Raw genomic sequence first — 12,088 nt, forward strand, 5'->3', positions numbered from 1 at the left:
TCATTTTTTGTACCTTTATCTGTTTATCTCTGTTTCATTTATTTTCGATGTTGGCCCAATAAAAATTAAATTACCTTCAAGAAGGACAACCGAACCAAAAAAAAAATAACAAGATATAAAAAAGCGCTAAAGATTAGCTTGTTTATATTATTATCAGGCCCAAAACTTTCGGCAGTCTACCGACCATTCCATGCCCAATAAATTAAATTTGGCCAAAAAATCTGATGCCATAATTATGGCGATTTATTTGTTTCATTTCATTGAGAGTCAGATCAATCATAATACTATATTCCTAAATATTCCGTAGAAGGTATAACATAGTCGATCAAATAGCAGTCTATATTAAAAAAATATGGCAAATGTTTACAATTATTTCTGTTTGGCATTCGCACGCTCCCGCGAACGTGTTTTGGCACTCTCTCTCTCTCTTGTTCTGTTTGTGCTCTGTTATCGGTCAGCTCTTTTTGCAACAAAGCTCTCGCAGGCCTTTCAAATAGCTAGCTAATGGAATGATTTAGCAGTATAGCTCTGGCAGTGAATGAATTAAGTTCCTAACAAGCAAAATGTTGAAAGTGCGCAGCGGTCTATCTATAATTCAGGCGCAAAAAGCAGCCCTCTCTGTCAGCAGTCCGCTGGTAAATATATAGTATACATATAGATCCGATATCACAGTGATATACGTTTTTAAATCTCTTGTAGCGTTGGCAGACCACAGCAGCTGTAGCAGAGCCCAGAAATGATGCAGAGTGGCTACAAGCTCGTCCCTTTGATCAGATTCCTAGTACAACTTTTCTGTCTACTGTTCGGAATTTTATGCCTGGAGGAAAATATAGCAAACTGGACATTGTGAAATTGTTCAAAGCTTTGCAAGACGACTATGGAAACATATTATATTTTACCAGGTATGATGGAGGTACGTCATACCTGATGACTCACAATCCCAAGGATTTCGAGGTCGTGTTCCGGAACGAAGGAGTGTGGCCGCATCGGCCTGGCAGCGATACTCTTCGCTATCATCGGAAGACTCATAGAAAGGATTTCTTCCAGGGAGTGGAGGGAGCTTTACCCACACAAGGAAAAACCTGAGCGACTTTCGATCGGCTGTAAATCCTGTCCTAATGCAGCCGAAGAACGTGCGGCTTTACTATAAGAAGATGTCCCAAGTGAACCAGGAGTTTGTGCAACGGTGCGTATGACTGATAATAAATCCCTGTTTACGCTCAAGTATGTTCTCCCCCCTTCACAGTATTAAAGCACTCCGTGATATCGATACCCAGAAAGCTCCAGATGATTTCTTAAACGTTATAAATCGGTGGACCCTCGAGTCAGTCTCTGTGGTGGCTCTGGACAAGCAGTTGGGACTGCTCAAAGAGTCGGGCGATAACGACCAGGCTGTGTTACTTTTCAAGTACCTGGACGATTTTTTTGAATTAACAGCCGATCTGGAGATGAAGCCCTCCATCTGGCGTTACGTTTAAAACACCCAAGCTAGTGAAGCTAATGAGCGCCGACGCCACAGCCATCCATCGAGTGAGTACCCAGCCATTGCCATGGCCGATTTATCCACGGCCACAGCCACTCCCCCTCGAGCCCCATCAAATCAGCAGCAACAGCAGCGCCAATACAAACTGCAAATCCCGTAACCCCGCCAAATCCAAAAAAACCCGCCAAACGCAAAGGGAAAGGCCGATAGGACGCCGCTCTCGCTGCCGCTTTTCCCGCCTCTCACGCTCTCGGACATACAAAACCGTTGGAGAGTAACGGGAGAGGGAGAAGACGGAGGAGAGCCGGCAAACGGGCAGCCACACACACACACACGAACGGATCGAACACGCTGCGAGTCGAACTTGGTTCGAGTTCGAGCAGCGGGTCGATCCGAGCCATAGCCCAGTCAGCACCAATCCTACTACAAACAGCAGCAACTACACAACCACAATAACAACCACAATCACAGCCAATCCCACAACACCAAAACGACGCCGCGCCCTCATCGACAGTGGGAGTGACGATGAGGATGAGGGTGAGAGGAAGCAGGCCAGAAGACGGGGCCGCCATCACCACCATCACCAGCAGCGACCGCCAATCAAAAGCCAAAGAAGAAGAGGCAAACCATGGAGGAGCTGGAGGCCATTGTCCAGGAGCAGCTGAGGCAACACGAGCTGCGGCAGCAACAGCAAAAGCAGCAGAAACGGACAACAAAAACCGCCAACACCAACACAGTTGCCGCTCCTCCTCCTCTCTGACGCAATCTACACAGCCAACACATGCCCCTGCCCCTGCCCTGCCCCAGCCACAGCCACTACTATAAATGCAAATAGCCAGACCCACAGCCATCACCAACATCGACAACAGCCAATACATAGACAATCACCAGCCATTCACATAGACAATACTGACAATATCAATACAAATAATGAAGCCAACGCAATTACAAATACAAATACACCCGCCAATACAAACACCAACACCACCACCGCCATCACCATCACAAACACCCCTGCCACTACCACCGACGATGACATCCGGCACGGCGAATTCGGGCATCAGCCCAGCCAGGATCGTGGGTTGAGGATCCTCTTCCGAGGACTCTCCCACTCCACGCCGCCGGATTGGATTCGCAGCAGTATGCTGAACGAGGGGTTTACGGTTCGGTTTGTGAGGGTGATCACCGATCGATTCGATCGCAGCCGCCAATACAACCTCTTCGAGGCTGAGATCGCCCCCAAACCGGACCGTGGCCAATTTTATGTGTTAAAGCTGCGTTGCCTGGGTGGGAGGCCCGTCACGGTTGAGAGACTTGGAGTCTCCCGTGACCCCGCCCAGTGCCATCGATGTCAGATGTTTGGCCACACCCGCGCATATTGTAGACGCGCTGCTGTCTGCATGAAATGCGCGGGTGGACATCTGACGACGGAGTGCAGCAAGCCGAGGAACGTCGCTCCCAAATGCGCCAACTGCCAGGGCCAGCACATCAGCGCCTACACGGGCTGCAGCGCCTACAAGGCAGCCAGGCAGCGGCTCGTGGCCCACAGGGTCGCCAGGGAGGAGGAGCGTCGCAATCAGCAGCCACAGCCAATCCAACAGCGACAACAGCCAATACAACGTAGCCAGCAGCAGCCACATCCACAGCCACTCCTAAATCCGCAGCAGCAACGCCAACACCAACCGGATCGGGCAGCAGCATCGGTATGGAGACCAACATCCCCAGCCATTGACCAGGGGGCGCCAACACCAGAGGGTCCAGCCGATGCAACCGATCGCGAATGATGCCCCGACGCCACGCCAACACCAGCAGCAGCAGCGGCCAGCAGCTCAGTGCGATGGCAGCTGTGCCAAACTTCTAAAAGAGAGCGCCATTAAACTCAAAATGCTGGAGGAAAGGTTGGCAGCAATGGCCACGCTGATCGCAAACCTGACAGAGGCTAGAGGCGGGGGCTTGGCAGCCATGCCGCCACTACAGACAACACTGTAGGTGCCGCCACCACAACCAGCAGCCAATACAGCAGCAGCAGTAGCCATATCGGACAGTGAGCCGATATGGACATGGACGACGACAGCCAATGGACCGATGAAGAGCCTTACGATGACCTACGTAGGTTCCTAAATGGACAATCCAGTGGCGACTTCAAAAGCGACGGATTATACGGCGTCTACTGATTGCGCCAAATTGCAGAAGTTTAATGCCAATAAAACCTGAAAATAGACAAAAATTAAACATAATTAACAAAAATCTGCAAATGACCAACAAACATACTCACCTGCTATTAAACCGACAGAGCTGCCCCTCCAGCAGCTGCCTCGCCACTCCTGCAACTCTCTTGAGGCATAATGGGCCAGCCACTAAAACACAATAAAAACAGTCAATACACGACAACGCGAAAAACGGCCAAAACACACAAAATCCACACTGACCTGCCAATCACCAGACAGAGCTGCCAATCAAGAAGCTGCCTCGCCACCAACATTGACAATTTCCTGCCAAATGGGAGGAATATGAGGCCCCTTTCTGATGACGCTGCCACCGACCATCACAATGACGTCACGCCACTCCGAACCAACAGCTGCCATTTCCAACGACGACGCAGGTGCTGGCGTCTGTTGCCGCTCCACTGGGTCACACCCGTCTCTCATGCCAATTATGTGAGGGCGGGATGGCCTGGTGTTGAGCCGCCGGACGCCAGCAAATCCTGCAATAGAAGGAGAAACAGGAGAGAGGCTGCCAACAAACACAAATACTCACCTGCAAACGCCTCTCACGCCAACACAAATCAGACAAGGGTCGCCAGCAACAACATCCAAACGCCGACAGCACCTGCAAATAAACACAAATTTAATCACACGCCAAAACGAACACCTCCTAATCTGGGTGGCCGGACCAGCAGCCACTCAGAAATCGCAATTAAAACCGACGACGAACGTGGCCGAGGAGGCCAGGCCAATACACCTGACAACGCATCCTGGTGGCCGGACCAGCAGCCACTCGGATGCGGCCAACAAAAACACAATCGACAACGTATCCTGGTGGCCGGACCAGTTCGCCAACTTGGATGCGGCCAATAACTCGGACCATTGCCATCACGCATCGACGCCAACTCCAACACACAACGACAATGCAGTTGGGTGGCCGGACCAGTGCCACTCGAGTGCAGCAGCCAACACCAACAAACGACAGATGCAACGTGGGCGACCGACCAGAGCCGCTCGCCAACAACACCATCAATGCCCACGATGCACGCCATCTCCAAGTCCAGCCATCGCCACTAAAGTTCCCAGATGGTGCCACTAATCCTGCACAGGGGGACAACGGAGCCGGCCGGTATGCGGCGCAATGTTCTGCATTGCGTTTGCCATGCCGGCCGGTGCTTCGTTGTAGTTGTTCTCCTGTTAAAAATAAATGATGTTTAAGTATGTTTATTGTTGTGTAAATGTATTGTAATTATTGTTTGTTTTACCTTGTATATATCTCTGTAGTTTTGTAGTCCTTATTTGTAGTAATTGTAGATAGATTGTCCTTAGCTGTAATGTAATTTAATTAATTTTAGTTATTTATTTTAGCATATTTACCTTTCCCTCTTCTTCTTCTTTCCCAACTATCTACCATTCCCAAATACCTGGCCCAAAAAATACCACGCCAATTAGGAAATACCGCGCCGATAACACACCAAAAAGCCAATTCAAATTGCATTTCTCAATGCTAGTGTGTTATCGGTCGCAAATTCGGCAATTTATGCCCAGCAATTCCTCCCACCCCTACCACTTCAAATGCCACCAAAGACCAAATGAGGCTGAGCAGGAACAAAATATACACTGCCAACCATCGCCACTCTGCCAAACGCCCAACAAAGCCATTTCAACCGCCCACATGATGCTATGCGGTCGACTCTTCGGAGCGTCTCGCGCCCGGATCGAAAGATCGGGAAGTTGAAAGTATCCGGGCGGTTATACGAGCGCAGGCCAATTTCCCCCTTCCATCCCATCCCCAACAACAGAGCAGCACTACACACAGCACAAACATTAGACACTAGCCACTTACCAGCAACAACACGAAACGGACAGCCACTAAAACAAACGGCCATTCCAATTCTCCATTGCTTACTTATCGTGCTGCTGCCCTCGGACTACTTTCATCTCACTCAAAATTGGGTGAGTGAAAGTGGACCGGGGTGAGAGCACCGGTAAATGACGATCGGCGATCGGGTCTCTCGAGTGTGGAGGAGAGTGTGAGAGTTGGCATGAACCTCGTCCGCCACTCTCATCTCGTCCACCCGCTCGAGAGGTTGCGATCGTCGGACGCATATTAATTGAACCATCGCCGCCGCCATTAAAATAAAGTGAGATTGCAAGTTTGTTTGTTCGTTGCCATCATCGTTGCCCGTGTCGTTTGTCGTTTGACTGTTTGTCGTATATCGTTTGCCGTGTCATTTGTGCTCTGGTGCCAAAAAATAAAGACAGTGAAGGCCAGACGACGCCAAGCCAAGCAGGCAGCAGCCATTTTGTGTCGCCCCCCCCCCCACACCATTCGCCGCTGTACATGACCATTCCAAACGCGGAAAAGTGCTCCTCGCCAATCCACCACGCCCCAGCCCTTCCTTCACCCCACCCACTACTATCTCCGACAAGCTTTAGTTCCTGTGCTCTTCTCGCCAATTAAACAAAAACCAACAATACCACTAACAAGCCATTACAAACATCACAAACATCTCAACTAAAAGAGAAAAGAGCTCTTATCGCCAATTAAAAATCAACACCACTAACAAGCCATTACAAACATCACATACATCACAAACTAAAAGAGATAACTGTGATAGACGAGAAAAACAGAGAATAAAAGTGCCAATAAATACATTAAACACAAACACACACACACAAGAGACTTTTCAATTAAAAACAACAACCAGGCAGCAGATCGCCAACACACAAGCCAACAGCCAGCCATGACCAGAGGAATGGCCAACGAGGGTCGAACAGACGCCACAGCGACGGCGGCAGAGCGGCCCGCAGAGGCGCCCTAGCAGCAGCCAACAACACCAACACAAACACCGCCAATAGCAGCAGCAGCAGCAGAGCCCTCGGCGCAGGCGCCAAAACCAACGCCCCAGCCAATGCAGAGCGCCGACGCCACAGCGACCCAGCGAGTGAGTACCCAGCCATTGCCATGGCCGATATATCCACGGCCACACCCACTCCCCCTCGAGCACCATCACAAAAAACCGCGCCAACCACAAAGGGAAAGTCCGAAAAGACGCCGCTCTCACTGCCACTTTTCCCGCCTCTCACGCTCTTGGACGCACAAAACTGTTCAGGAGTAACGGGAGAGGGAGAAGTCGGAGGACAGCCGGCAAGCCGAAGCGCAAGAGTGGAGCGCCAAAACGGCCAACGGGCCGCCACAAACACACACACGACCGGATCGAACCTGTTGCGAGTCGAACCTGGTTCGAGCTCGAGCAGCGGGTCGATCCGGGCCAATGCTGAGCCTGCACAAATGCCACCAATCCCACCAACACCAAAACAACGCCGCGCCTCAGTTGAGGCAGCACGAGCTGAGGGAGCAACAGCAGAAGCAGCAGAAACGGACGGCACATGCAGCCAACACCAACACAGTTTGCCGATCCTGACACTATGCCGCAATTAACACAGCCAACAAATGAGGGTGAGAGGAAGTAGGCTAGACGACGGGGCCGCCATCACCAGCAGCGGCAGCAGCGGCCGCCAATTAGGAAGCCGAAGAAAAAAAGGCAGACAATGGAGGAGCTAGAGGCTATTGTCCAGGAGCAGTTGAGGCAGCACGAGCTGAGGGAGCAACAGCAGAAGCAGCAGAAACGGACGGCACATGCAGCCAACACCAACACAGTTGCCGATCCTGACACTATGCCGCAATTAACACAGCCAACAAATGCCCCTGCCCTGCCCCTGCCACAACTATAAATGCCAACAGGCAGACCCACAGCCATCACCAACATCGGCAACAGCCAATACTTAGACAATCACCAGCCATTCACACAGACAATACCACAATTAACAATAGAGATAATAATGACGCCAATACAAATACAAATACAAATACACCTGCCAATACAAACACCAACACCACCACCGCCATCACCATCACAAACACCCCTGCCACTACCACCGTCGATGACATCCGGCACGGCGAATTCGGGCATCAGCCCAGCCAGGATCGTGGGTTGCGGATCCTCATCGAGGACTCTCCCACTCCACGCCGCCGGATTGGATTCGCAGCAGTATGCTGAACGAGGGTTCACGGTTCGGTTTGTGAGGGTGATCACCGATCGATTTGATCGCAGCCGCCAATTCAACCTCTTCGAGGCTGAGATCGCCCCCAAACCGGACCGGTGCCAATACGAGGTATTGAAGCTGCGACGCCTGGGTGGGAGGCCCGTCACGGTTGAGAGACTTGGACTCTCCCGTGACCCCGCCCAGTGCCATCGATGTCAGATGTTTGGCCACACCCGCGCATATTGTAGACGCGCTGCAGTTTGCATGAAATGCGCGGTGGGCACCTGACGACGGAGTGCAGCAAGCCGAGGAACGTCGCTCCCAAATGCGCCAACTGCCAGGGCCAGCACATCAGCGCCTACACGGGCTGCAGCGCCTACAAGGCAGCCAGGCAGCGGCTCGTGGCCCACAGGGTCGCCAGGGAGGAGGAGCGTCGCAATCAGCAGCCACAGCCAATCCAACAGCGACAACAGCCAATACAACGTAGCCAGCAGCAGCCACATCCACAGCCACTCCTAAATCCGCAGCAGCAACGCCAACACCAACCGGATCGGCAGCAGCATCGGTATGGAGACCAACATCCCCAGCCATTGACCAGGGGGCGCCAACACCAGAGGGTCCAGCCGATGCAACCGATCGCGAATGATGCCCGGACGCCACGCCAACACCAGCAGCAGCAGCGGCCAGCAGCTCAGTGCGATGGCAGCTGTGCCAAACTTCTAAAAGAGAACGCCATTAAACTCAAAATGCTGGAGGAAAGGTTGGCAGCAATGGCCACGCTGATCGCAAACCTGACAGAGGCTAGAGGCGGGGGCTTGGCAGCCATGCCGCCACTACAGACAACACCACCTACACACCCGCCGCCACCACAACCAGCAGCCAATACAGCAGCAGCAGTAGCCACATCGGACAGTGAGCCGGCGGATTATACGCCGGATTATACGGCGTCTACTGATTGCGCCAAATTGCAGGAGTTTAATGCCAATAAAACCTGAAAATAGACAAAAATTAAACATAATTAACAAAAATCTGCAAATGACCAACAAACATACTCACCTGCTATTAAACCGACAGAGCTGCCCCTCCAGCAGCTGCCTCGCCACTCCTGCAACTCTCTTGAGGCATAATGGGCCAGCCACTAAAACACAATAAAAACAGTCAATACACGACAACGCGAAAAACGGCCAAAAACACACAAAATCCACACTGACCTGCCAATCACCAGACAGAGCTGCCAATCAAGAAGCTGCCTCGCCACCAACATTGACAATTTCCTGCCAAATGGGAGGAATATGAGGCCCCTTTCTGATGACGCTGCCACCGACCATCACAATGACGTCACGCCACTCCGAACCAACAGCTGCCATTTCCAACGACGACGCAGGTGCTGGCGTCTGTTGCCGCTCCACTGGGTCACACCCGTCTCTCATGCCAATTATGTGAGGGCGGGATGGCCTGGTGTTGAGCCGCCGGACGCCAGCAAATCCTGCAATAGAAGGAGAAACAGGAGAGAGGCTGCCAACAAACACAAATACTCACCTGCAAACGCCTCTCACGCCAACACAAATCAGACAAGGGTCGCCAGCAACAACATCCAAACGCCGACAGCACCTGCAAATAAACACAAATTTAATCACACGCCAAAACGAACACCTCCTAATCTGGGTGGCCGGACCAGCAGCCACTCAGAAATCGCAATTAAAACCGACGACGAACGTGGCCGAGGAGGCCAGGCCAATACACCTGACAACGCATCCTGGTGGCCGGACCAGCAGCCACTCGGATGCGGCCAACAAAAACACAATCGACAACGTATCCTGGTGGCCGGACCAGTTCGCCACTTGGATGCGGTCAATAACTCGGACCATTGCCATCACGCATCGACGCCAACTCCAACACACAACGACAATGCAGTTGGGTGGCCGGACCAGTGCCACTCGAGTGCAGCAGCCAACACCAACAAACGACAGATGCAACGTGGGCGACCGGACCAGAGCCGCTCGCCAACAACACCATCAATGCCCACGATGCACGCCATCTCCAAGTCCAGCCATCGCCACTAAAGACCCCAGGTGGTACCACTAATCCTGCACAGGGGGACAACGGAGCCGGCCGGTATGCGGCGCAATGTTCTGCATTGCGTTTGCCATGCCGGCCGGTGCTTCGTTGTAGTTGTTCTCCTGTTAAAAATAAATGATGTTTAAGTATGTTTATTGTTGTGTAAATGTATTGTAATTATTGTTTGTTTTACCTTGTATATATCTCTGTAGTTTTGTAGTCCTTATTTGTAGTAATTGTAGATAGATTGTCCTTAGCTGTAATGTAATTTAATTAATTTTAGTTATTTATTTTAGCATATTTACCTTTCCCTCTTCTTCTTCTTTCCCAACTATCTACCATTCCCAAATACCTGACAAGTGGCAAGGCCATTTATGACCCAAAAAATACCACGCCAATTAGGAAAATACCGCGCCGATAACACACCAAAAAGCCAATTCAAATTGCATTTCTCAATGCTAGTGTGTTATCGGTCGCAAATTCGGCAATTTATGCCCAGCCAATTCCTCCCCACCCCCTACCCACTTCAAATGCCACCAAATACCAAATGAGGCTGAGCAGGAACAAAATATACACTGCCAACCATCGCCACTCTGCCAAACGCCCCAACAAAGCCATTTCAACCGCCCACATGATGCTATACGGTCGACTCTTCGGAGCGTCTCGCGCCCGGATCGAAAGATCCGGAAGTTGAAAGTATCCGGGCGGTTATACGAGTGCAGGCCAATTTCCCCCTTCCCATCCCATCCCCCAACAACAGAGCAGCCACTACACACAGCACAAACATTAGACACTAGCCACTTACCAGCAACAACACGAAACGGACAGCCACTAAAACAAACGGCCATTCCAATTCTCCATTGCTTACTTATCGGTGCTGCTGCCCTCGGACTACTTTCATCTCACTCAAAATTGGGGTGAGTGAAAGTGGGACCGGGGGTGAGAGCACCGGTAAATGACGATCGGCGATCGGGTCTCTCGAGTGTGGAGGAGAGTGTGAGAGTTGGCATGAACCTCGTCCGCCACTCTCATCTCGTCCACCCGCTCGAGAGGTTGCGATCGTCGGACGCATATTAATTGAACCATCGCCGCCGCCATTAAAATAAAGTGAGATTGCAAGTTTGTTTGTTCGTTGCCATCATCGTTGCCCGTGTCGTTTGTCGTTTTGACTGTTTGTCGTATATCGTTTGCCGTGTCATTTGTGCTCTGGTGCCAAAAAATAAAGACAGTGAAGGCCAGACGACGCCAAGCCAAGCCAGGCAGCAGCCATTTTGTGTCGCCCCCCCCCCCCCCCCCCCCCCCCCCCCCCCCCCCACACCATTCGCCGCTGTACATGACCATTCCAAACGCGGAAAAGTGCTCCTCGCCAATCCACCACGCCCTAGCCCTTCCTTCACCCCACCCACTACTATCTCCGACAAGCTTTAGTTCCTGTGCTCTTCTCGCCAATTAAAGAGCGATCGTATCTTTCGTAGTGATCAGACGTGTTTTTGTTTTGCGCTCCGCATTTTTTCCTTTTGTTTTGAATAAACAGCCGGTGTTTTCATAACTAAATTCTAAATTTACTTCCTAACCAGACAACAATCTGGAAACCTATTCTATTACGCGAGTGCATGCCTTTTGATTTGTGTTAAAACATTATTTAACTTTTTATTTTTCGGCGTCGGCTTGTGCTTGTGTTTGTGTTGTTGCAGTGAGTGAGTACGCATTACATTGCATTGCAGTCCGCTCTCGTCTGGTAGCTTTTGTTGTTTTATCACTCTCTCGCTATCACCTCAACTTCAATAACTGTTCTTTCTCTCTCGCTCTTTAAACTTTCTGAGCAATAGCGCTCTCTGCTTAGTAGCTCTCGCTATAACCGCTCTCCACTCTGCTCTCTTTTTTTTTACCAATTCCGCTTTGAGCGTTGTCTGGCACATTGGTCTGATACCAATTTGTTTTGCAAATTATAGTATATATATATAAATAAATAATAAAATAAAATGGAATACGCTGTGGTCTGTGCCAAAAAAAGCTGTAAGAAGCAGATCACCCACGATCAGCCGAATGTCCCCTGCTGGCTCTGCGACAGCGTAGTGCACGCAAAATGCGCTGGATTTTCTGGCCTCGTGAGTGATGCTATAGCCAAACGTAATGGCTTGCATTACAGTTGCGAGGCATGCCGTGCGGTGGAGAAAGACATGGTGGCTTTCATGAGGCAGACGCGGAGTGGCTTTAAGGAGCTGACCGTTGGTTTTAAAAACCAATACGATCGGCTCCTAGCCATGGAGGCTCAGTTTAGCGGTTTAAAACT

The 12,088-nt window shown here is 51.0% G+C and overlaps 2 protein-coding genes across 2 annotated transcripts; both read left to right on the top strand.

The window, feature by feature from the left end:
• The first annotated feature begins 499 nt into the window (after positions 1–499).
• Positions 500–1,086, top strand: LOC117195096 (probable cytochrome P450 12a4, mitochondrial). The gene is made up of 2 exons (XM_033399751.1): positions 500–635; positions 700–1,086. The coding sequence occupies exons 1-2, from the start codon at positions 564–566 to the stop codon at positions 1,084–1,086; spliced, it is 459 nt and encodes a 152-aa protein (XP_033255642.1). The 5' UTR covers positions 500–563.
• On the top strand, positions 1,081–1,491 carry LOC117195100 (probable cytochrome P450 12a5, mitochondrial). The gene is made up of 2 exons (XM_033399754.1): positions 1,081–1,186; positions 1,247–1,491. The coding sequence occupies exons 1-2, from the start codon at positions 1,119–1,121 to the stop codon at positions 1,476–1,478; spliced, it is 300 nt and encodes a 99-aa protein (XP_033255645.1). The 5' UTR covers positions 1,081–1,118; the 3' UTR covers positions 1,479–1,491.
• Positions 1,492–12,088: the final 10,597 nt, after the last annotated feature.

Source organism: Drosophila miranda (assembly GCF_003369915.1).
Source record: "Drosophila miranda strain MSH22 chromosome Y unlocalized genomic scaffold, D.miranda_PacBio2.1 Contig_Y5_pilon, whole genome shotgun sequence".
NCBI classification, from domain to species: domain Eukaryota; kingdom Metazoa; phylum Arthropoda; class Insecta; order Diptera; family Drosophilidae; genus Drosophila; species Drosophila miranda.